This window comes from Pangasianodon hypophthalmus, chromosome 7 (genome assembly GCF_027358585.1).
Source record: "Pangasianodon hypophthalmus isolate fPanHyp1 chromosome 7, fPanHyp1.pri, whole genome shotgun sequence".
Lineage (NCBI taxonomy): Eukaryota > Metazoa > Chordata > Actinopteri > Siluriformes > Pangasiidae > Pangasianodon > Pangasianodon hypophthalmus.
In genome coordinates, this window is record NC_069716.1 from 3,480,124 (window position 1) to 3,507,039 (window position 26,916).

Here is a 26,916-nt window from a genome sequence, read left to right on the forward strand (position 1 = left end):
ATACTGCCCAGGTCAAAAAGTATTGGAATGGCAAGGTCAGGTTTTTTTTTTGTTTGGTTGTTTTTTTTTTTTTTTTGGCTGTACACTGAATGTTCATCTGGGATTGAGATCAAAACGTGAATATGAGACGATAGGATTCGGGCCTAAATTACTTCCAGGCTACAGACAACAGCACGGCCGAGAGATTCACACTTGAAAATTCGTAGAATTGAAATTATTCAACTATTTGTTTTTGTTACCACATAAGCAAGCTTTTGTATACATAAGTTGAATTCAGAGAGCAATTAAAATAAACAACAATGAGATGTTAGTGTAGGCACACGTGAGTGTAACAGTAAACCACATTTTCCATTTTGTCATAACATCTTTGTCATGATATCTCTGTGCAACACCAAAACACAAATATGGAAATATGTGGGGTAGATGTAGGCAGATCACAATACCATGTGTTTCCTTATCATGTCTTTTTTTTTTTCTTACATCCAATCATGTCATATTCTGGGGCGCGCTCAGTACAGACCGCCTATAGTATAAATATAAATTCAAACCATGCTTCAAGCGCATTCATATTCTGTTGCTAAATGAGATACAAACACTGCAGAATGCCTGAGAAATGAAAAATGACTGGATTCTGGATCTTAATTTTGATCTTCACCACCATATGTAAGTAATTTATATAGATAAATAAAAATCTATATAAAACTATTTCTTTAAAATGCTTATTTTGTATGCAGTTCTATTTAAAATTAACTCTAATATTATTCCTTCAAATTTCAAGGTCAATCTTTAATAGCACTTTGTGTAGGATAATATATGAAGTACATTCATTACCTAATTAATGCAATTTTCTTTCTAGATACAGTCCAACCTGGTAGATGCTGGGTTACTGCACAATCCCTCACAGAGTCACCAGTTTATCAGCCTGATAAAGAGCTCAGTGTGGATATCGGAGACTCGGCTACTCTGCGGTGTTGTATTTATGAAACAACATTTAGAATGATATATTTGTTTAAGCAACCGAACAGAAAAAAACCTCAGATTATAGTTAAGTTCTTTAAAGATGGCGGAGAAACATTTTATAATGGATTCCAAGAGTCTCGTTTTCAAATACAAAGATCTTCAAACTGCTTCAATATGACCATTTTAAACATCACTCAGTCTGATGAAGCCACGTACTACTGTGCACTGACATCCCCCAACTTTGTGTTTGGAGATGGAACTTATTTAAAAATTAAAGGTAGGATTTTAAGTTAAATTGATTAAGCTACTGCTTTAATGTAGTGATATTTTTCCTTATTACCATTAGCATGTTCAACCTGGAAGACAAATAATAGTGAAGTAGTGAAATGCTAACTGTGTTTTCTTCAACAACACTGAGTTACAGACTTTTAGTGAATCATGATAAACGTTTACAGGTGAGAATGTTACTATTTTATCAGAAACATCTAAACCAGCTCTGTGTGATAATTCAGTGGTGTGTGAACCAACACTGCATGGAAACAGCACTAACATGAACACACAAGACAAAACAGGTATGTTGTCTCATAATTCATAATTAAATAATTATTCTAAATTCATAAAGAATATTTAGCCTATAAAATCATTTGTACTTATAACATGGTGAAATAACATTATCAGAAATGACTAGATCTCTACATTCGACAGTGCTCGGTTTGGGAACGGCTTTGGGCTTTTGTGCACTTCTGATTTTCTGTCTCATTTACTTCATAATGAGAAGAAAATGTGATGAAAGTAAGTGCTTTTGTCATAAAAATAATAATTCCAGTTACATTTATTTCTATTAAAAATAACTAATAAGTCTATTTCTGTATTACTAGTAAACACTTCTATTGAAAATTCTTCAGGAACAAGGCAGGTACGTGTACATCAACAAAAAATATATATATAGTATCGATTTTATATTATTATATACTTTATGGGTAATTTTTTTTTCTGTAGATTCCACTGTGTCTCCTTTAGTTATGCATGAGTCTCACTACTAAATATCCGACTCATGGATGTGCAGTGCTGCTCTCGTTCTGTGTAGTTCGTATGTATAGTGCAGTTACTCATATTGTGTTGTTATTACTTTGAGCTTGATTTCTTTTCATGTTTTTGTATTTTTTTTCAGGAATCTGAAGCTGAGACACTGAATTATGCAGCTTTGCAATTCTCCAAGAGAAAAGCCAAAGCTGAAAAAAGGAAAACTGGCTCATTAGATGAGTGTGTGTACTCCGATGTGAAGAAAACTGTAAGATAAATGATTCATAGCACATGGTACTATTCCACTGAAAAAACTGTGAAAATGTTTTAACTAGTAAATTATTCTGACTATAAGAAAATGTATACTATTTTTGTCATGAGATTATGATGAAACTACTAAAAGATTTTTAAACCAACATTTTTTTTTTAAATTGCATTACTTTGCTGACAGATACATTTATTTCAGGAAGCAAAATTATATGTCAACTGAAGTTTAGAAATGATCTAATATTCGTTTACAATAATCTCATAACAAGATTCTGAAAAAAAATTACCTAAATTCAGTATATTATTTTATGTCTGTACACTTGTTTAAAGCAAGTTCATTGTTTCTTTTAAGTTCCATATTATTAACTTTGACTAAAGCTGAACTTTTAATGTTGCACTTTTAATGTTGCCTATGAGTGTTTTTTTTTTTTTTCCTGAAGACACAATAAATGTAAAGAGTAATTTCATTAAAAATGTAACCAAAACATAATGTTCAACATTATTCATAAATTTCTGAGCTTAAACAAAAATAATGCTGCATTTCTAGGGTATTTCCAAGAAGGATGTGGGTTGGCCTTAAACATAAGTTAAGGACTGTGACATCCGCATTAACTGTGCGCGGGGCTTGTTTTATTCACCCATCTCTGTGCTTGTGTTTCAGATTCTAGTGAAAGGACACCAAAAATCATGCGTTATAAATGGATTCATGGATCCATGGATTAGATGATCAGGCAGGTTCACTGATATGAAACCAGAGAAAACAGTGGGGATTATTAAATCTTGTTTCTGCCTCAACATTACAAAAACAATAAAGACAACTGATGTGGTGTGAATACATACATGTTAATACATAACTTGCTCCAAAATGGGTTCCAACCTCTTTTAAGGCTGATTTTTATAATTATTTTACTTTTTTTGGCAGTGATGATTAAAGGCTTTTCAACTGGTACGAAGCCCAAAACTTACAACTGTCAGTCATTTACTGACCATGGAGGCTTTTTTGTTGCTGCTGCTGCTTTCTCACTATAAGTGAGTAAATGCTATATCTTGCACTTTTTTTAGACTGTTGGGTTATTATATAAATGTGTTACCAATGTCAATAATCAGGTTTACTTGCCTGAAAAAATAAGGCTAGTACGCATGAAGGCGTTCCACAGGTTTAAAAGTTTAAAACGATTAAAAACCTGCTCATTCTGTGGAATATTTGAGCTACAAAAAAATAAACGTACAGTCTAACTTTTACAATAAACAAATTAATTAACAAAAAAATTGTCAGGAACTACCAGACTCAGAGACAAAGGTGAGAACCCAGCACAAATTTATTAAATTGGATTTTCCAAACAATGGGTATGCAAAGAAAGGGTAAACACAAAAATAAGTACTGCAGGCTGGTGGGTAACACAGATAGAGACACTAGGTAAATGACTGAGGGAAAGGAGCACACCTCACATGTCTTGGAAGGGGAACGCTGGAGAAAACGTAGGGAGACGTAGAGGAGCTTCAGATGAACACAGGTACTCACAGAGAAGAGGTCTATTCCTCATTGAGGCCAGACAAAGAGTGCATGTGAGGTGTGTGCTTATATGGAGTCCTAATGAGTGTGGTGATTGGAGACAGGTGGTGCTGATTAGAACTCTGGGGAGAGAGGGCACTGACTGTTGGTGACAGAGCCTGGTTTTCTTGTGACATTACTCCCCCCCACGGTCCGCTCCTGAGGACCGTTGACCTCGACGCCGCAGCCGACCCCTGTGACGTGGAGCTGGGCACTGGGGGTGTGAACGGAGGAATTCTGCCAGGAGGGCCGGGTCTAAGATATCCTCCCTGGATACCCAAGATTGTTCTTCGGGCCCGTAAGCTTCCCATTCTATGAGGTATTCGAGGCGACCTCTATGGCGTCGGGAGCTCAGTATTTCTCTGATGGCATATACTGGCTGGTTATCCAGGATCATCGGGAGAGGAGGTACACTGCCCGTTGGAGGTGGTGATGAGCTGCTTCCCAGACCCTCTCACTCTCCTGGAACCAATGGTCAACCACTGGTACCTCTGATGGTTCCCCAGTCCCCAAAAGGGGTTAGGTCCGTGCCAGGTTGATGGAGGTAGTTCTGTGCGTACTCGGCCCAAGAGAGGAACTGACTCCAGGAGGTCTGATGGCTGTGGCAGAATGTTCGCAGGAAGCGGCTGATTTCTTGGATCTTTCTCTCAGTTTGGCCGTTTCACTGGGGATGGTAGCCAGAGGACAGGCTCACGGTCAAACCTAAAAGATTGAAAAAGGCCCTCCACACCCTGGAGATAAACTGGGGGACTCGGTCAGAAACAATATCTTCAGGGAGGCTGAAGTTCCTGAAAACATGGTTAAACAAGTCTCCAAGGCTGTCTCCAAGGCGGAAGGGAGGCCTTTTAAGGGAAGAAGTCGACAGGCTTTGGAGAATCGGTCAACAACTACTAGAATACAGGTATAACCATTGGAAGGAGGTAAGTCAGTTATAAAGTCTACTCTTAAGTGTGACCATGGACGATGCGGAACTGGAAGAGGAAGGAGTTTACCTGATGGCAGATGTCGTGGGGTCTTGGACATAGCGCATTCCTGGCATCCCTGCTTGACGTCCTGTGCCATCCCGGGCCACCAGAATCGATCTTGAAGCAGCATGAGGGTCATCTCGGTCCCAGCGTGGCCAGTGCCTAGGTAGTCGTGCACGGATTTGATTAGTTTATTTTGTAAGGAACTGGGGACATACCTGCAGTTTTCGAGACACCCTGGTGAAGCTGAGCCGAGGCAGCAGCCACGGAACATTTCCTTATCCAGGGACCAGTGTATGGGACTCACCAATACCTCTGGGGGCAAGATAGGTTCTCATTCATGGGAAGGTTCCTCTGGGGCATGAAAACGAGAGAGGGCATCTGCTTTCACGTTCTTGGTCCCTGGACAATAAGAAATAGCAATGTTAAATTGGGTAAAGAAGAGGGCCCATGTGGCTTGTCTAGGATTCAGCCTCTTGGCCTCATGCAGATACTCAAGGTTTTGGTGGTCAGTGAGGACAAGGAAGGGATACTGAGCCCCTTCCAACCAGTGCCTCCACTCTTCCGATGCCAACCTGATGGCCAGCAATTCAGGGTTACTGATTTCGTAGTCCTGCCCACTGGGGTGAGTTTTTTGGAAAAATAGGCACATGGGTGGAGATGTGAGGGATTCCCCTGCTGCTGAGACAATACAGCACCAACTCCAGAGGTCAAGGCATCAACGAGGGAGGTAAGTGGAGATGTGATAGAACTGTAATATTTGATAAACCGACGGTAGAATTTAGAGAAGCCCAAGAACGTCTGGAGCTCTAACAGTTGTGGGTATTGGCCAGGTCTTCATGGCTTGGACCTTTCCCTCATCCATCCGGATGCCTCTGGCACTAATCTGATAACCAAGGAAGGTAATCATGGGTTGGAGGAATGTGCACTTCTCTGCCTTGAGGTAGAGCTGATGGTCCCGGAGTGTCTGGACGACCTTTGACATGTGCTGAGATGTTCGGCCATATCCCGGGAGTAGACTAGGATGTCGTCGATATACGTCACGACAAAGCAGTTGATGTACTCCCGGAATACCTCATTTATGAATCCCTGGAACACAGAGGGGGCATTGACAAGACCATAGGGCATAAGTCTGTACTTGTAGTGGCCAGTGGGGGTAATGAACGCAGTCTTCCACTCATCCCCCTCTCGTATCCGGATGAGATTGTATGCACTGCGAAGATCCAACTTGGTGAATATCCGGGCACCAAAGAGTTGTTCCAATGCTGCTGGGTCAAGGGCAAGTGGGTAACGGTATTTAATGGTGATCTTGTTGAGCAACAAGTATGTTATGTAAGACCGGAGACCTCCATCTTTTTTAGCCACAAAAAAGAAGCTGGAAGCAGCAGGGGAAGTAGATGGGACGATATAGCCTTGTTGTAGCGCCTGAGGGGCTGAGGACAAAGAAGGAAACATTCAGGAAAGCACTGATCGCTCCACCGTAGGACTTCGCCCGTGGACCACGAAATTATAGGATTGTGTCTTACTAACCATGGCCATCCCAGCAGGAGATCAGAGGTGGCTTTTCCAGAACCTGGAGTTCAATGGATTTGGAGTGCAAACAGCCCACTTGTAATTGTATTGGCCCGACCCGGTGTCTGATGGCTCTCTGACTGAGGGGAGTTCCTGTTATGGAGTGTGCTTGATAGCTTGCCGGGTTTGGGCTTTTCCTGAGCTGGAGTTTATGGCAAAGTTCTCCAGATATGAAATTGCCGGCTGACCCAGAGTTGATGAGGGCTGTAACCGAAACAGAGTAATTAGCAGTACTCAGAGTTACAACCATGGTGAAAGGTGACACAAACCTGCGGAGAAGTTATATAACTCACCAGCGGTCGAGGAGGGCGAATGGGGCACTTGGTAATTACATGCCCACTGGCTGCACAATATAAGCAGAGCCTCTGGGTCAGCCGACAATGTTGTTCTGCCGGAGTGAGGCGTGTTGAGTCAACGTGCATGGGGTTCACTCCTGGTTCTGGAAGAGTGGGAGATGAGGACGGAGGAGGGACCTGGGGAGACAGCATGGTGCTGCTCTCCTGGGAGCAGCTGGCTAAGCGGCGAGCCACTCGGATGGATAGTTGTATGAAGCGCTCAAGCCCCATGGTGTCATCAAAAGCGGATAGGTGTAGATGAAGGAAGGGGTCGAGTCCTTGTCTGTACGTGGTTATGAGGGCTCATTCATTCCACCCACTGGCAGTGGCTAGGGTGTGCAACTGCAACGCATAGTCAGACACAGAATTATTTCCTTGTTTGAGGTGATATAATTGTTCACTTACAGATGAGTCGCATTCAGGATGTCCAAACACCTCCCGGAAGTGATCCGTGAAGCTCTGGAAGGATTGCTTTGCTGGTCCTGCTTGATGCCACATGGTATCTGCCCATTGCAGCGCTCTGCCAGTGAGTAGAGACAGGTTGAATGCCATTTTAGATTGTTAAGTGGGGAACCCGTGTGGTTGCATCTCAATCGCCAGGGAACACTGGAGTAGAAAGCCGCTGCAGTCCTCTGCCAGGCGAGAGTAAGGTGCCGGATTGACCATGGGAAAGGTGATGATGGCTGGTGATGAGAACGAGCTGGGGGGCGTGACTGGTGTGGATCCGGAAGCTGCGAGAACTTGGCAGAGATTATCCACCAGCACTGCAGATGGATCTGATGTGGTTGGGTTCATGATGTTGTCTAGGTCTGGCCTTCTGTCAGGATATACCACACTTGGAGACAAAGGTGAGAGCCCAACACAAATTTATTAAAGGATTTGCCAAACAATGGGTATGCAAAGACGGTAAACACAAAGATAAGTACTGCAGGCTGGTGGGTAACACAGAGAGAGACACTAGGTAAATGACTGAGGGAAAGGAGGACACTCCTCACATGTGGAAGGGGAACGCTGGAGAACGTAGAGGAGCTTCAAATGAACACAGGTACTCACAGAGAAGAGGTCTATTCCTAGTTGAGACCAGACAAAGAGTGCATGTGCGGTGTGTGCTTATATGGAGTCCTGATGAGTGTGGTGATTGGAGACAGGTGGTGCTGATTAGAACTCTGGGGAGAGAGGGAGCTGACTGTTGGTGACAGAGCCTGGTTTTCCTGTGACATAAATAAAGACTATAGAAAAAGGGCTATTGGAATTGCTCATTAACAGAAAATGGAAAAAAAAAATGTCAGTGAACCTAAATAAAAAAAGATTAATTAATATATATATATATATATATATATATATATATATATATATATATATATATATATATATATATATATATTATAAAACATATATTAATATTATATTAATATAATATATTATATTACTTTTTTGTTGTTTCTTTGATAAAGAAGGAAACGAAAGTGATATATTAAATCTTGTTAGTTAACTTAAGGATGACTCACACACACAAGCACAGACAGGCATTAATTGGTAAAAAAAAAAAGTTAAAGAAGGAGCTCTTCAAGATCCTCCAAGGAAAAGGCACAGCATCTGCATAAACCATCATCATGTTCTGCATCTTGAGCATCCAGAGCAGATCAGCACTAAGCAGGCTATTGTCACAGCCTTTAGATCAATTCAGTTCAATTTTATTTGTATAGCACTTTTAGCAATGGACATTGTCACAATGCAGATTTACAGAAATATATAAATTCAGGATATACATTTTAAATTTATGAATTTATCCCTAATGAGAAAGCCAGAGGCAAAGATAGCATGGAAAAACTCCCTGAGACGACATGAGGAAGAAATCTTGAGAGGAACCAAACTCAAACAGGAGCCCATCTTCATCTGGGTGACACCAGATAGTGCAACTATAAATAAATCCCTACTACGCCTGTGTAATATAGATTCAGAAAGTGCAATTGTGTAACCACAAAAATTCATTACAGTTTTCACATGAGGTCTATTTTGTTGAAGTTATCAACTGTTCACTGATGGAGACTTGAGTGCAAAACCGTTCATGGGAGTTGTAGTCCTAAAGCTGTCAGAGCAATTGTAGTCCTAAGCCATTGTAGCAAAACTGTTCATATCAAGTCAAATCCAAAGCCGTCTTCATGGTTTCTAAGCAGTACCCACAGTAATCTCATGTAACTTCAGGCTGTCTGTGTGGGGCCGTCCTCAGCAGCTGCGGGTGGTTAGACCAGGAGTGTCGAACTCAAATACTGCCCAGGCCGAAAAGTATTGGATTGGCAAGGTCAGGTTTTTTTTTTTTTTTTTTTTTTTGCTATACACTGAATGTTCATCTGGGTTTGAGATCAATGAATATTCATATGAATATGAGACGATAGCCTCAACTCTATCTGCCAATCTTCCCAGGAGTGGCCGTCCCAGCAAATTCAGTCCAAAGTCAGACCATTTAATGCTTTTAATGCTGTTTCTTAAACATTTTTTTAGCATATTCTACATATTTTCTATGTCATTTATACGTGCAAGAAAGAAAAAAAAATGTGCCTTTGAACCTGTTGCACAAAGGTGATGTTATTGAAGCCGTGCTGTTTACTAACAGCCAGGAAAAGATGAAGGCCTTTGCTTCTTCATGTAAATGCTTTTGGGTCGTAGTTTTACAGTAAATTTAATTTTTTCAGGTTGCTGTATTGAAATAAGTAAAATATATTAAAATGATCACACTTGTTTAAACACAACATTTTATTGTAGAAATTACAGAAATTCTGTAGAGTGCACCTACATTCGGCATGGGACTGTAACAATCCTAATAGTTTAAAGTGATTTCAGATGTTATGAGCTTTCATCTGATCTTTCCTCTTACTTTTACTTCAAACTACTGAATTCTTCTACTTACAGCTACAGAAAAGTTAATAATAATAATACATGTAAGACTTGCTCTAGATTTACTATTGATCAATGCATTCATGAAACAGTGAGTGACGGGTGCAGTAATATCATGCTCAATATAAAGCATTACTGAAATATATTCTAAGCAAAAGAGGAGTATATCACTTCAGAATACACACTATCTTGTGGTTTGAGTTTCCTGTCTTTGAAATGTAAAGCAGAGAAATTGACCTCGACAGCAGAACGGCCCTGTGGGAATCAACATAAAGCTTTCATTGTAAATGACAGCTATCAGAATTAAATCACTATTAGTGTTATAATTGTCATGGTGATCCCTGATAGCATTGTGGATTAATGCATTAATGATAATAAGAAATGTGTACATTTAAAGTTATTTACCTGATTCAGTGTTTTCTCTACAACAGAACATTGATGAGATCTCACTGTAGAAGAAAAAAATATGATTCCATCAGGATGTAATACATATTATATGTGTACGTATTTGATAAAATATTTAGATACACAAATGTAATGAAGACTCACCACTGCAGTAATCACAGTTTCTCCCTTTATAGCTTACGACATGAGCAAAGATCACAACCACACACACTCCCAAAGCTACAGCGAGAAAGATCACTACAGGATCCACAGATTGTACTGTAGCACAAAAATAATAATAACAATGAAGATGTATATTATTTTAATATAAATAAAGTGCTTTGTAGATGTAAAATAACTATATCCCCCTGTGATCATAGCAATGCTTAACTATTTACAACCATTAATCTTTTGTTAGACATTAAGTAAACTACATTTTGCTTATTAATAAAATATTATATTCTTACTGAGTGAAGGTGTTTTTAATTGTACTCGTGTCCCGTTCCCAAAAATGATCTTCCCACACACGGCCACAGCGCAGTAGTAAGTGCCAGTATCATTGAGGCTGATGTTCTTGGAGAAGCTGTACACGCAGGTGTGTGTAGAAGAGCTGCTCTCACACTGATGGCTGCTGTTGTGATGAGTGTAAATGATTTGAGGATGGGATTGTGATGGAGCAGCTCTGAACCAGAGCACTTGGAGATCTGCTGCTCTGCTCTCAGAGAGAACCGAGCACTGCAGAGTCACTGACGCTCCTGCAGGAACCGAGTCCAACACACTGCTCTGTAACACTGACACTTTTACAACTCCATCTCCTGTTCAGTGTGAAATATATACAGTGTAAGATCTTGGCAGTCTTCATGTACATTTTACCAGCATGTGATAAATTAAGCATTAATCATCATTTCTGTTCATGACTTAGGAAATTTGCCAGAAAAAAGCAATAAGACAAGTGGCTACAGGATTTCTTTAATGACTGACAAAAACAGTCTCAATGTGTTATCAGCCCTTTTGTTCTACTGTTTATACAACCAATAGTTTACATATTTCTTGCTGATATATCTAATAATCATATTTGGGACTGTTAAAACCAGATAATAAAATTCTGGGAAAAAAAAAATGGATTAGGCAAATGTGTGTTTTTCTGTGACACATAGCCATTCAACAACTTGCTCAAAGAACAACATTCATTATGTGAGGGAAATCACACTTTGCAGACTGATTGTTTTTACCACTACAAATTTTAAACTGGCTCCTTACACATCATGATCTTTACAGAAAGGTAGTCTAGGCAAGAATATAAAGCAAATTAAAACATTTCCATGTTGTTTTGATTAAATATATTTATGGTTTCTTAAAGGCCTTACCACTACACAAATATCCACAATGTGCTTGTATCATTTTCCAATTCCAGTAATACAAAATATTTATAGTGCGTATTTCTTTATATTTTCATGTGAGAGACACTTGCTTAATGTACTTTGGTCCAAACGAACACTTTTTGTTAAAGAAACATAGGTATAATTCATAAAGTGACTGTTTTAGTAGAGTTATTGCAAAAGAAAAGACACATTTAAAAAAGTACACACACATTTTGACCTTTTTTTTTGGTGTTCTTCTTAGTGGAGCTCTATGTACATCCTGTAGCAAAAGGCATTTAAAATTTTCATTACCATCATAAATTGGCTGAATATCTCCCTTTCATGCATTTCGTCCACATTTATGGACCATCAATTTAAGGCTGTTTTTAGGAAAATGTAAATTATATCCAAATCACTTGAAACCATAATGTAATTTATCTTAATCAGTATTCTGATTTATGTTGCTCTTTAGATTATTGGCTGTTCTCAGTGCTGTTTCTGCTAAATCTTTTCAAACTTTCTACACAAAATCCCATATTATCCATCCATCCATCCATTTTCTGTACCACTTATCTTACACAGGGTTGCGGGGAAGCCTGGAGACTATCACAGGGAACTTGGGGCACAAGGCGGGGGACACCCTGGACAGGGTGCCAACCCATCACAGGGCAAGATCACACACACTCACACACAATGGACAATTTGGAAATGCCAATCAGCTTACAACGCATTCTTTAGACTGGGAGAGGAAACCGGTGTAACTGGAGGAAACCCCTGAAGCACAAAGAGAACATGCAAACCCCATGCACACAGAGCGGAGGAGGGATTCAAACCCCCAACCAATATATAAACTCTGAAATCACTTCCATCATGCAGCAGTCATAACTGTGGAAAACCTCTGTGTCAAGGGATATTGCTATATTTTGTTCAAAATGATATTAGAATTCTGGCCATCAACACTAAATGTTTTAGAGCTGAATGTTATCCATTACTGTTTGTATACTGTTAGAAGATTTGTGTTATTTCAGGTATAATATTTTAGCTTTTTTTTTTTTTTTACTCATGATATTCCTACAGATCGTCAAAGTAGAAAAAGTAAAAAATTCACGACAAGCAGTTTTAAGTTTTAAAAAAATCTAAAGAAGCTGAATATCTTTTATTAATGATTCATGCATGAAAGGGATTTACAGTACACTGCCAACGTTTTTGAACACCTGTGCTTGTGTTTTATTACAGTTTCATCACTATTATTACCACACACCTAACAAAATGTTAGAGAATAACAAGTAAATATGGAAAGCTAAATCTTGCTGAAACTTATTAACTTAGTATTTAAAATTAAACTAAAATGCTACAATACAGCAATATAGCAACATTACAAAAACTTTTAACTGGCAGTGTATGCTGTAAAAAAAAAAAAAAAAAAGTTTAGTTAATTACCTGTTACAGCCAAGAGTGTTCCACCGGATAATGTAACATCATCAAGGTAAGATTGTTCACAGTAGTAAAGTCCTCCATGTTCTTTTTTTACATGTGAGATTGTCAGAGAAATGCCGTTATCAGTCACATCCATATTAAATCCTGACGTCTTGAACGTGGAGGAAATTTTGACTTCCTTATATGTTATTCTTTCTCCCACTTTTTGAGGCATTTCTCCAAATATTTGTTTGTACCAAAACACACTTTCAGCCCTATTCATGCCTCCAAATGGGCAGTTAAGAGTAACACGTTCTCCAGACTTCACTGAGATAAATGATGGTCTGGAAAAATCCAAAGATTGGGCTGGAGCTAGAAAATAAATAAAATTTGAGTAATGCAATAATTACTTAAGCTAAAATCTATTGAATCCTTATAGCCTTTTTAAAAACACTTTAAAACTTACATATTGTGTTCAGAGCTAGGACAAGAATCCACAGTGGTGTCATCTTCAGAGGTGAAATAACACTCAGGTTGAGCTGCTGAAAAGTGGGCAAATGCTGAAACCACCAAGTGCTTTGTAATGGAGACTTCATCTGATTGGCTGCTTCAAGTCACAAGTTATATTTCCTTTCCAGATATGTTTCTATTTGTGTAACAGATTGGTTCACCAGACATATGTGGTTAAACAAAGTATAAACAAACAAACAAACAAACAAACAAACAAATAAATAAATACTGTTGGAAGAAAATGTACCTGTACTATTACATATGTGTGTCCAATGAAATGTAACTAAATCAGGATGAACAAAGTATTAATAAATGTTTGAAGAAGGATCAGAGATTAAAAGGTCATATTTACTTGATTTACTCATGTGACTTCACTAGTTTCTGTTCTTCACATCAGTAATTTAGATTTTAAATTAAACATGTAACACATGACTACTTTTTTGTTTGTTTAATGTATTTATAGACCTATAAATTAAAATATAACATTTTTGTGGTGATCTGCATTAGTGACAGGTTTCAGACTGAACCAGAGCAGGTGTCAGAGGGAGTAATCAGTCTGACCACTAAGAGTAAATGACTGTATACAACAAGAACTGGTATAAAAAAAATCCTGAAAAAAATTTCACACTAAATTTTATGACGTCATTACATCAAACCAGGAATGTGTAAAAAGCAACAAAATCAGAAGAAAAAAACTCTTAAAGAGAACACACTCGTGTGTGAACCGTGTGCTCATTTACAGTGTCCATTTATAATAAATGCTCTTCATATTCATATGAAATCTTACAAAACAAAGCAGGTATCATTGAGGCTGAGGATGTTCGTGGAGAAGTCGTGCACACAGATGTGTGTAGAAGAGCCACTTCTACTGACCACTTCTGCGAAGATTCACCACTGCTCCAAGCTTTCTCCATTTGGAGATAATGGCTCTTATTATGATAATGAAATGATAATTTAAAAACAATATTTTGTGTTTTTTCAGGTAGACTTTGTTTTATTTTAAATTTTGTTTTGGAGATTTGAAACAATTAAGTGTGACAAATATGCGAAAACAGAAGAAATCAGGCAAGGGGAAAAACTACTAGATTTCTTTTGTGAATTTAGGGCCAAATATATATCCTGTTCATATCTGTATTAATATTTAGTTAGACTCATTCATTACATGTGAGAGTTATTCTACCTTTAGCTAGTTTTACTCAGGATGGTTAATGAATGGATATATTTCTAACATTGTGATACTAATATTCATAAGACAGCATGAGAGGCAGGGCATTTTATGCTTTTTTATTTTTCCACACCCTTAACGAATGTCTGGAAAACTACTTTCTCATGTCACTCCTTGGCAGAATCAGTGCTCCAGTGTTTCAGTGATTTTGAGACATCTACATCATTCAGCTTTCAGTTTAAATTCAGTCTGAACAGTCATTAACAAAAACATATCTACAGTTAAAATGAAACCTGATAGCAGAACTAATGACACTGAATCAGATTAGAGATAAAATCTAAGTTATAGAAGGACCTCGCACATCAGAATATATAATATCTTGAGGTTGTTGTTTCTTTACTCCTCCTCTTTTGGCTCTCCTCTCATTGAAATGTAAGGCAGCGTAATTCAGCTCCACATTGTCACAGTCCTGTAGGAATGGACGTGAAATTATTAGACTTTAGAATTATTAGACTTTTAAGGCAAAAATCTTAAATTTGTTGCTTGTCTGTTTATAACATCACGTATTCATACATCCTGAATATTTACCTGATTGAGCGTCTTGTCTGTCACAGAACCTTGTTTTAATCTCACTGTAGAGAAGAAAATGCAACAACTCTTTTTTCAACAACTTGAATAACTCAACAACTTGTTTTGTGAATGTTCTACAGCATTAAATATAACTATAATAAATGAATAAACATTATGAAATGTTGTTTTTAATAAATTATAAATGTAATTTTTGGTGGATTACTGTAGATCAGTATATTTAATAAACTGGAACTTAGTGTATACGTATATTGCCAATTCGTTGGATAAAACAATATAGTAACTAATAAACTGGTGATTCATTGTATATAAAGGAAATAATATCATTTTAAAATAACTTTATAATAATATAATAACTTTAATAATAGCCATAATGCCGACTTACCCTTGTTTCTTCCTTTACAGATTAAGACAAAGATCAAAGCAAAGATCACAACCACACACAGTCCCAAAGCTACAGCGAGGCAGATCACTACAGGATCCACAGATCTCTCTGTCACACAGTAAATATGCTAAACCAACTCATTTCTTTAAGTCATTGAAAATGAGAGAGAATAATGATAATAAAGTATTTGTAATTAGACAACATTGTGCCAGAACTTACTGGATGGTCCAATACATGTAAATAGATATAGAGCAGATAGACAAATAACTACTATGCACTCTGGTGTATCACTAAAACATTATACTTCTTACCCAACTGTACTCGTGTCCCGTTCCCAAAAATGATCTTCCCACACACAGCCACAGCGCAGTAGTAAGTGCCAGTATCATTGAGGCTGAGGATGTTCTTGGAGAAGTTGTACACACAGGTGTGTGTAGAAGAGCTGCTCTCACACTGATGGCTGCTGTTGTGATGAGTGTAAATGATTTGCGGATGGGATTGTGATGGAGCAGCTCTGAACCAGAGCACTTGGAGATCTGCTGCTCTGCTCTCAGAGAGAACCGAGCACTGCAGAGTCACTGACGCTCCTGCAGGAACCGAGTCCAACACACTGCTCTGCAACACTGACACTTTTACATCTCCCTCACCTGTTCAGTGCGAAATATATGAGGTGTAGGATTATAGTTTCATTATAATAAATACAGTTTTATAATAAATACAGTCCACAAAACAGGCGCACTCTAGAGAGCGGATACATATATTATATATATGTATATATATATATATGCAGTACTGTGCAAAAGTCTTAGGCACATGCAAAGAAATGCTGTAGAGCAAAGATGCATTCAAAAATAATGAAACTAAATGTTTTTACATTAAAAAAAATACTATAAAAAGCAGTAAACAGTGATAAATGAAACAAAGTCAATATTTGGTTTGACGAGCCATCGCTTTAAAAACATTCGTAGTCTCACGTACAATTTGTGCAGTTTTTTAAGGAAATGAGCTGTAAGTGTTACTGAGCATCTTGCAGAAGCAGCCACAGTTCTTCTGGAGACTTTGACTGTCGACTCACTTCTTATTTTTGCAGCAAAACCCAGCAGGCTTCATTATGTTTTTTGTCTGAAAAACTAATGTTTGGAAATCTAAAATGTTTTTGTGCTGAATCAATAATGTAGAAGTCATAAATAAAAATCTATAACAAAGTTTGTACTAAAAAAATAAGGTGCCTAAGACTTTTGCACAGTACTGTAAAAAAATATTTTTTTTTTTAAAAATATTTAAAAAAAAAAAAAAAAAAAAAAAATATATATATATATATATATATATATATATATATATATATATATATATATATATTTTTTTTTTTTTTTTTTAAATACAACTAATACACAACTTTTCATACACCCAAATATTTTTTTTTTTCATATAAATGGAATTGTTGTGACAACGCATCAATATACAATTTTTCTCTTGCAAATACTGTTTTATAGTACAACCCTGACAATTCCAGAATTAGAAATTAAATTGTTTTCCTGTAAAATACTTTTATATTATAATTTAATTCCTACGCTGGTTCCCAGATAGTACCTATGCATTAAATTCAAACATAACATCAAACATTCAAACATCAAAATAACTGCTGTGACCATTATGGATGTGTCAAAATAATGATATCTTGATTAAACAAGTTAAAATAACAAGATAGCAACTCAAAATAATGAGTTCTTGAATTGAAATACATTATTATGTCACAATAAATCAAAATAAGAAGATAGCCCTTGACAACTTGAGGTTCAGGGCTTTCATTAGTTAATGATAAATTTCATGTTTAAGCAAAGGAAATTTTACTAAAAAATTAAACTAACTGTGTACACTTAAATTCTTACCTTTCACTGATAAAAATGTTCCATTTCCAAACGTAGTTAAAAATTTTGTAAATCCACAGTAATACATGGCTTCATCTGATGGTTCTACATTAACAATTTTTAAATGGCAGCTCATTTTTTCTTTCTTGATGCTGAATTTTGGTGACTTGAACTCATCTTCATAATTGGGTTGGTGATGAACTGTGACCATTACACAAGGCTTGTGTCCTACTTTTTGCTTGTACCAAACGATGACTCCAGAGTTATCCTCTCTCTGCCGAAAGCAGTGCAGAGTCACATTATCACCAACATCAGCAGTGATCATTGGGTTCGGCTGACTGACATCATCTGTCTGTGCAGAATGTGCTGTTAGGAGTTAAAGAACAAAATTTATTCTACCTATAATACACAGAAATTGTCATTAATGCACTAAGTGCCTTTCATTAGAAACAACCAAAACCATGGACACTTACCATCTTTATTAAAAAGCATTACTGTAATCCACATCATCATCAGCATCTTCACTCTGAGGTCTGTGTATAGCATGTGTCCTCTTGCTGAAGTGTCAGATGATCAAACTGAGCAAGTCTCACTTTGTTCAAAAGATTTGTGACATGAGCTTCTGACATCACATGTAATTTCCCACATACAATCTAGACTAACAAGTTAGCAGACCGAGATAACTGACTGTGGTCCCTCCTTTCACTTTTCTGAACCTTTCTTCATTACAGGAATTGTAGAAAATTGAAGAAATTGAATTGAAGAAACTCTTTAAAAATGACATCAAAACACACAACATGTTTTGAATGATCTTGTAGTAATAATTGTAACAAATGACACTAGTGATTAACATTATGGGTAAGGTCAAGTATTTTATACTTTTGGAGAAGGATAATAAGGTTGAATTTTTAAGCATATTTAATATTAATTACATTAGAAAATCTAAAAATGAAAAAAGATATTTTAGTAAAGATTATTAGAGTAATCAGTTTGATACCTGGTGACAGTATTTTAGCAACAAGAACATTCAGTTTCCACATTATTATTTAGTGGATTAGTTTAGCAAATAAAAAAAAAGAGCAAATTACGGAACTACTGAATTTCCATCATGGTCTATAACATGAATATTTTAATTGTAATAGGAAGGTGTTGTTCTCATTCAAAACTGTTTTTACATGAGAATGTTTTCATTATTTCATTCTAAAAGTTGTTCCAGTAATATTGGTAAAATTTTTGAGTAAATCAAACTCCTTTGTAATTTGGATCCATTCTCCATAACATGTCAGTGAGCACTGATGAGTACCAGCACTTATTTTAAACATAATGTTAACTTGTGGCTGTGTGTGAAGTTGTGTGTAGGTGTGTGTGGGTGTATTTGTAAATTTTTAGTCTCTCTGTTTTTTTTCCAGTAGATGTCTTACACTTGTTTCTGCTTCACTGGTGAAAACTTGAACTTTCAGTGCTACCAGCTCCTATAAGAGCTCTCTGCATTCTGCCTCCTGTAAGCTGTTTTGGATAAAAGTATCAGCCGAATTAATGAATGTACAGTGCTGCTAGAAAGTTTGTGAACCCTTTACAATTTCTGTATTTCTGCATACATTTGACCTGAAATTTGATCAGATCTTCATCTAAGTCATAAAACTAGATAAAGAGAAACCAATTAAACTAATGGGTTTTTACAGTTTTTACATTTATTTATTGAGCAAAATTATTCACCATTAAATATATTTGCCTGAAAAAGTATGTGTAACTCTAGGAGTATAAGTTAATTTAAAGGGGTAATTGAAGTCAGGTGTTGCAATCAAGGGGACAGGAATCAGGTGTGAGTTCAAGAACATAAACTTGGATCTTCACTATCAAAATCTGGTCTTCACAACCTGAGGACCTCAGAACAAGAGTTATCAATACTCACCCAGATGGAAAAGGGTTACAAAACCATTTCTAAAGAGTTTGGCTTCCACTAATCCACTGCAAGGCAAATGATATACAAATGGAGGAAATTCAGCACCACTGTTACTCTACCAAGGAGTGGCTGTCCAGCAAAAATCACTCTAAGGGTGTGGTGAATAATAATACGGGAAGTCACAAAAAACCCCAGGGTAACATCTAAGGACCTGCAGGCCACTCTTGCACTGAGTAATGTCAATGTTCATGAGTCCACCATCAGGCAACCACTGCAATGGTTGGATAGCAAGAAGGAGGCCACTACTCTCCAAAAAAAACAATGCTGTCCATCTGAAGTTTCTCTAGACCACATGGATAAGCCAGAAGCCTATTGGAAGAATGTTTTGTGGACAGATGAATCCAAAATAGCAATTTTGGTTTAAATGAAAAGACTTATGTTTGGAAAACCAAACACTGCATTCCAACATAAGAACCCCATCCAACCATGAAGCATGGGGGTGGCAGTATCATGGCTTGAGGCTGCTTTGCTGCCTCAGGTCCAGGACGAATTGCCACTATTTATGACCCATGAATTCTGGATTGTACCAGCAAATTCTACAGGAAAATGTCAGGGTATGTGTCCATGAACTGAAGCTTAACCGTAAGTGGGTCATGCAGCAACACAACAAGCCTCAGGACACAAGTATGTCTACAGGGAACTCAAATGAATACAGCATGCTTGTGTACACTGTATTTATTATTTATATATGAGTATTTATTATTATTATTATTATTATTATTATTATTATTATTCTTATTAATAATAATATTTATGTATAAGTATATAGAGTGTGTAGAGTTCTGTTTCTCTTCTGACTCTTTCAGTTGAAGGTACAATTCATTGGACTTCCTGGGTAATTAAACACATCCCTGAATATGAAAATTACTTTATAGTAGTCATATATTTTCATATGGTGTATGACCTTGAGGTCAACATGAGGCGCAAAAGCTTCTGCAGTCATCCAGATCCTACACCAGCCATCCTGCTATGCACAAGCTCCTTCTGCTATCCTACACTCTTAGAAAGAAGGTAAAATATAGAACCCTTAAGCCACAAGAGCATTAGTGAGGTTGGATATTGGTGGTAGGTGAGAAGACCTGGAGTTCAGTCAGCACTCCAATTCATCCTAAAGGTGTTTAGGACTCAAGTTCTTCCACTCTAACCTTGGCCTTTATAGATCTCGCTTTGTGCACAGGGGCATTGTCATGCTGGAACAGGTTTGGGCCTCTTATTTCCAGTGAAGGGAAATTACACATGTATCTACATGCTACAGCATACAAAGACATTCTAGACAATTGTGTGCTTCCAACTTTGTGACAACAGTTTGGGGAAAAACCACATATGGGTGTGATGGACAGGTGTCCACATACAGTACTTTTGACTATATAGTATATCTTGCAGAAATGTACAACTGAATGTTTCATCAGAAAGGGTTCTTAGTAGCACTCATTTTAGCAAGTTAAGGGCCATTAATATTCCTAAGAACCCTTAAAGAACCCTTATACTACAAGCCCCTACAAGTTCCCTCTTCCTTGAGTGATTGCTGACTATGGTCAACTTCCCTCCTTCACCAATAGTATAATTCTCCCTGGACATTGTTTCTTAATAAATACAGTATGTGGTTTAAAAAACTACCGATAATGTTTATTAGGGAAACCGAATAAACAGCATAAAGTCATGTGTTAGGAGTAGTTCAGTTTTCCTTAAAAGAAAAATGACTTGCACAGAACAGTAGGCTTCAATCAGTGTCAAGACTAACAGCATTCAGACCAAACCAGCTGAGTCAAGTCATATTTCATAAGCCAGTGTGTGTTTAGAAATTATAGAAAAAAATGTATTGTTCTACAACAACAACAAAAAGATTATTTGTTTTAATGCCAGTGTTCATATGTTAAAATGGTTATTATTATCTATATACAGAGTTAAATTTAGATTTTGAAGTAACTTGAGAAATAACTTCACTGTAACCCTTATTAATTTATATTAATGTAAGTATAACCAGTTTACAAAATTTATTATTATCATTATTAAATATGAATAAATGTAAGCTTTAGTTATGTCTAATACTTGTTTTCTGAATTATGATCATGAACATGTGCAAGATTCTTATGTTGATATGGGTGGAGTTTTGTTCAGGCCTTAATGTGGCTCCTCCTTCACCAGGGTGTAACACTAACCAATCACAATCTGTCTCTCTCTCTCTCTCTCTCTCTCTCTCTCTCTCTCTCTAAGCAACACTGTGATACCAAAGACTCAAAACTGATAAATCAGAAAGATCTGTCATCAGTTACAACACATGCTGCAGGTTTCAAACTTTTTTTTTTTTTTCTGGAAATGAGCTTTAATGAATCATGATCAGAAGAGGGAAAAATAGTAATTCAAGTGAATTCGATAGAGTTTCATACACAAATATAATATTTCCTAATATTTTAGCTGAATAAATTTATGCTAATCAATCTAAATGCATTCAGGGTAAATGTACACACTCCTCTGGATGCAGAATATTTTACATTTATATTTCTTAGCAAAACAGTCTTTATTTCAATAGAGTGTGTATTAAAATGTGTGTGTGTGAGGTGTATGTGTGTGTGTGTGTGTGTGTGTGTGTGTGAGTGGTTTTGTAGCTTTGTCTCTTTGCCCCTTCACATGCTGCAGCTCTGAGTGTTTCATCTCTGCAGGCCGCTCTGACCACCGAGTCGCTTTTCTCAGAAACCACCATCAGTTTCTCACCTCTCAAACTTTCCACAGGATGTGTGGCTATTTTTATTTGTCTCAGGCCTCACCATTGTTTTTTTCTTTTTCAGACACTATGAAAAAATTTGAATCTCCAGACTTCATATAGATGTGTAATATTGTAACTCCTCTCTTCTAAAGCACCAGATTTCACCCTGCACTGTAATTTGGTCTAAACACACAACAGCATGTTCACTTTTTTACACAGTCAGTTTCTCAGCTTTAGTTCATCCTGAACATACTCAAGAAAATGGGATTTTGTACATCACTCTTGTCTAGTTATACATTATGTAGCTGTGTATGTGTGTGTGTGTGTGTGTGTGTGTGTGTGTGTGTGCAAATGTGTGTGTGTGTGTGTGTTTAGGCCTTGTAGAAGCTATATGGAGCACATTTAATTGACAAGACAGTGAAAATAATCGCACAATGAATCTGTACATTTATGGCACAGCACTGTTCTTAATTCTTAATTGTGATTGGTCAGAAAGTGTTGATTAATTTTCTATAACAGCAGTTCAGACAGTAGTGCAGCTGCAAATCACAAGTTTATATTAATGCGCTTGTTCTAATATGTTACTGTCTCTGTAGAGATAACTTATACAGGGACTTTTATGGTGTATGCTTCACATAAACAGATTTTTTTAAAATGTATAATCATTGATATGGTGAATTTTTCGGTGAGATGTTTATTCAGCATATATTTAGAGACATGAAGTTTATTTAGTCCACATTAATTTTATGATACTGGTTTTACTGTTAAATATTTTGTCTATATACTAAAGAGGTGTGTGTGTGTGTGTGTGTGTGTGTGTGTGTGTGTGTGTGTGTGGTTGTAGGCAATAACATTTGTTTACTTTAGTCCTGCTAATTTAATTGTTTTGCTCTGCAGCACAAAGCTCTCTGCTCGGGTAAACAGGAAGGTACAGCGAGCAAAAACCACACTGAATGTTCCACACCGCTCTCAGCTTTAACTTTCCAGACCAGACCTGTGCGTTCATTCTGCATCTGCTAATGAGCACTGACGGTTAACAAACATCTTATGAAACCAAGAGCTGTGAAAAGTCTCATGGCCCACTTATGTATATAACCAAGTGCGAAAGTTCGCTACCCCTCTGTTTTAACGACATGCAACAAGACAGTATATTATTACATTTCAAAATAAAATACATTCTAAAATATGATTAAAAATCAATTCCAAAATTAAAAATAAAATTTGGATTCATCCAACACGAAGACAATAATCCAAAACAAGGGAAAATAAACAGCAACAAATCCTACAACTGACAGAATCCAAAAACTGTTCAGAACATAAGAAAGAGGTTATAAAGGCAAAAGTCAGTATTTCAGTTATTAAAGAATATTTATATCACATGCTGAAAGAGAAATGCAAACTTTTTAACTATATTCGTGATTTTTTTTTTTTTTTTTTTCTCCCCAATTTGGTCACCTGCCAATTTCCACCCACCAGCCAGCAGCCATAATCAGCTGTAATACTGAGAGGCGGTGTTAATATTAGCTACACTGCTGATGCCCAACATGTCTATTCATGTGTGTTCAACTGAAAAAAGTCTAAAAGTCTTCACACCCTTCACGTGTCGGGCCGAGATCCAGCAGCAGCTCAACACAACCTGCACTGAACTTCCTGATTAGAGGCTTGTGGGAGGAGCTTCTCATAATCCACCAGATCAAAAGCTTTTCACTTTTTCACTCATCAGCTGCCGAGTCGCTGCAGGGCACAAAGATCGTTCTTCATTTCTCCTCATCTCATTAAACATCTGCAGGTGACTTTTCTCAAGAACACTTGACCTTGTGACCTCCATCTCTTCTTTATTTATGTTTTGACAAAACTATTAATAGGAGAACTGGACTACCATTAAGTTTGTTCTTCTTGGAAATTTGCTGTGGTATAAGAGGAATAAAACACTATGGCATGTGCTGTTAAACGAAAATAATCAACTTCAGTGTGGTAACAGTAACTCTGCTTCATCACTGTGTACTGTATTTAGCTGTATTTCTTGTTGTCTTAAACTTGTCACAATGTTTTCACAATGTTATCTATATGTACAGAACACATGTGTTGTCATGTACTGTAGTCCTGAAGGCCTGACAATTCATCTTACTGAAATACTGAAAATACAGTTTCTTATGGCAGTAAAAATGGACTTGTCTTGACGAAACTTAAAGCCACAGCACCGCCCTGTAACCACAGACCAAAGCCAGAGTAACGCTAAATAATCCCCTAATTTATCTCCATCACCATGAGGTCTATGTGGGTAGAATACACCTCTCACTGTTTTTTCTGCCGTCTTCTTATATGAGGTGACGTTTTTGTAAGAGTTTTGATGCATTCTTCTTCTTCATCACTAATTCTATCCTTTTACTCTATCTCTTCAGTTCTTACATTGGCCAAGAGTATGTGGACACCTGACCATCACAGCCATATGTGGTGTGGATATTGAACAGCCCCATTCCAGATTTAGATTTTGGAGTGTGACTTTGGGGATTTGTGTTCATTCGGTCAGAAGAGGGCAGGAACATTATCATGCTGGAACAGATTTGGGCCTCTTAGGAAAGGAAATTGTAATGCTACAGCATGCAAAGACATTCTAGGCAGTTGGGTGCTTGCAACTTCGTGGCAACTGTTTAGGGAAGAACTACATATGGGTGTGATGGTCAGGTGTCCACTCACACACACACACACACACACACACACACGTATGTACTTTCTTAGGATCAGTTCTAAACCACATACCTGCACACTAAATACAATGTCAAAATGCCTGCTACCATAGAAGGTGTACTTTTTTTTTTTTTTTTTAAGGCACTACTTAGTACACTATTTGGTATGTGGTCTGGGACTCAGCCTTTAGACTACAGACCTCTATTTTAGCTCCTGGTCAGGATTTTGTCGCTGTCCATGGTGTTGAAACTCAAGTGAAGTAACAATGTGAGTTAATTTTCTTGGTTGCATCACATAAAAATAACACCATGTATATCACTAAAAAGTAAGAATTAATTTAGCTGAATTTTCTTTTAGTTTTTCTTTAACATAATTACTTCACTTCATTTAATGATCTTTTTTCAAAGACTAGATTTCCTATTAAATCTGAAGAGTGGAAGGGAAAGTCTGTTGCTGTCCCTGGTGTTGAAAGTCTTGTGAGGTAAAAATGTAGTTGGTTACCATAGCAACATTAACCACAGAACATCAGTCCACTACAAATACAGTGTTAATGCACCTCAGTAACCTTTCTGCTGAATAATTGAATGAATAGTAGATATTCAATTTAAATACATTTAAAAAAGATGAACAAACAAACAAAACAAATAAATAAATAAATAAATAAATAAATGAATAATCCAGCATTGTGTCTTATGTAAACAGCATTTTTTGAGTGACATTTGCATGCTCCTGAGAAAAGGTGAGATTTGAAGTCAGCATGGCATGTATCCTTCTCAGACAACATAATCCCATAATCCAGTTCACCAGACCAGAGTTCTGAAAGTAGATTAAGTTAAATTACATTTAAACTCACAACTTTCTACAGCAAGCAACCAAGCACCTGCTTACACAAATGAAAGATGATTTAAATATACACCAGTTTTAACCACTAGGTGGCAGTGTTCAGCTCTGAGAGTGGAATCTAGGCTTAAACAGAATTTAGATATATTATACAATTGAAGAAAATATAATGTATTTATTGTCATTTCATGTGCTTATATTTACTGACAGTTCTACAATCCTGTGGATTTGATACTATTTTTTTTATCTTTCTACATATTCAGACCTCGCTTATTGACATCATCATAGAACGTCGGTCCTCAGTCCCTTTAATAACTGATCTGTTTCGGGTATTTTTTTTAATCAACATGTATTTATTTAAAAATTAAAGGTATAATCTGGATATTTTATTTAACTTTTTTGAAAGGAGTCTTCAGTGCCAGAGTGTTGTAACAATCAGAGGGAAGACTCATTTATATCATTTATATAAGTCCTCAGATAACACTGATCCTCTTCATAATTTCAGTAGATCCTATATTTATATTTTCATAAACACATTTACATATTCACTGATTAAAAGAGTTCTCTGTAGTCAGTGATAGGTCACTTAGAGACCAGAAGTATGAAAGGCTGTAAAAGTATAACAAGTATAACAGTGTAGACTCAGTGGATTTATTTTAATTACATCGTAATAAAATTCTTTTAAATGCATCAATTATATTATGAGTAGTGTGTGTAGCTCTCCGGAGTAAGAGCTCTTACTCAAACTCTCATGTTTTTATTTATTTCTTTAACTGCTCTGTACTTGTACTCTGTAATTTGCTTCTTTTGTAAATGACTTCCTATGAAAAAAATTCTCTGACATTTTAAACAATGCTGCTCAAGTGCTCAAGCAAGATTTTCTTTAAACCAGGTTATGAGTTCGGCCTTAAAATAAATTTCAGAAAGCTTTCCATTATACATGAGAGTACATGTAAATTATTTTGAATGAATTGGGTGAGATGGGGTTGGGGATAACACTGTGTGGCTCATCATGTATATATATTTTTTTCATTTATTACAACCAATCACACGTCATACTCTGGGGCGTGCTCAGTACAGACCGCCTATAGTATACATATAAATTCAAACCATGCTTCAAGTGCATTCATACTCTGTTGATAAATGAGATACAAACACTGTAGAATTTCTGAGAAATGAAAAATGTCTGTTTTCTGGATTTTAATTTTGATCTTCAGCACCATGTGTAAGTAATATGAGCAAATTATTTCCATCTTGTTTAAAAAATTATATATATATATATATATATATATATATATATATATGTATACACACACACACACACACACATATATATATATATATATATATATATATATATATATATATATATATATATATATATACATATATATATATATATATTCTTATAAGTTGCTGGCTTAAGTTTGTTACCTAATTAATCCATTTGCTTTTCTAGATACAGTCCAACCTGG

The 26,916-nt window shown here is 36.7% G+C and overlaps 3 protein-coding genes across 3 annotated transcripts; 1 reads left to right on the top strand and 2 right to left on the bottom strand.

Moving 5' to 3' along the window:
* Window positions 1-620: 620 nt before the first annotated feature.
* Window positions 621-2,655, top strand: LOC117597657 (uncharacterized). The gene is made up of 6 exons (XM_053235733.1): window positions 621-663; window positions 857-1,237; window positions 1,416-1,532; window positions 1,666-1,743; window positions 1,839-1,882; window positions 2,132-2,655. Exons 1-6 carry the CDS (start codon window positions 621-623, stop codon window positions 2,258-2,260), a joined length of 792 nt encoding a protein of 263 aa, XP_053091708.1. The 3' UTR covers window positions 2,261-2,655.
* Window positions 2,656-9,278: 6,623 nt separating this feature from the next.
* LOC117597645 (uncharacterized) lies at window positions 9,279-13,239 on the bottom strand. Its single transcript, XM_034305709.2, has 6 exons — window positions 13,197-13,239; window positions 12,755-13,102; window positions 10,421-10,768; window positions 10,119-10,232; window positions 9,975-10,018; window positions 9,279-9,824 (listed from the first exon to the last, which is right to left on the bottom strand). The coding sequence occupies exons 1-6, from the start codon at window positions 13,237-13,239 to the stop codon at window positions 9,717-9,719; spliced, it is 1,005 nt and encodes a 334-aa protein (XP_034161600.2). The 3' UTR covers window positions 9,279-9,716.
* A 1,041-nt stretch (window positions 13,240-14,280) lies between these two features.
* Window positions 14,281-17,810, bottom strand: LOC117597647 (uncharacterized). The gene is made up of 6 exons (XM_034305714.2): window positions 17,720-17,810; window positions 17,268-17,612; window positions 15,690-16,025; window positions 15,379-15,486; window positions 14,994-15,037; window positions 14,281-14,874 (listed from the first exon to the last, which is right to left on the bottom strand). The coding sequence occupies exons 1-6, from the start codon at window positions 17,790-17,792 to the stop codon at window positions 14,743-14,745; spliced, it is 1,038 nt and encodes a 345-aa protein (XP_034161605.2). The 5' UTR covers window positions 17,793-17,810; the 3' UTR covers window positions 14,281-14,742.
* Window positions 17,811-26,916: the final 9,106 nt, after the last annotated feature.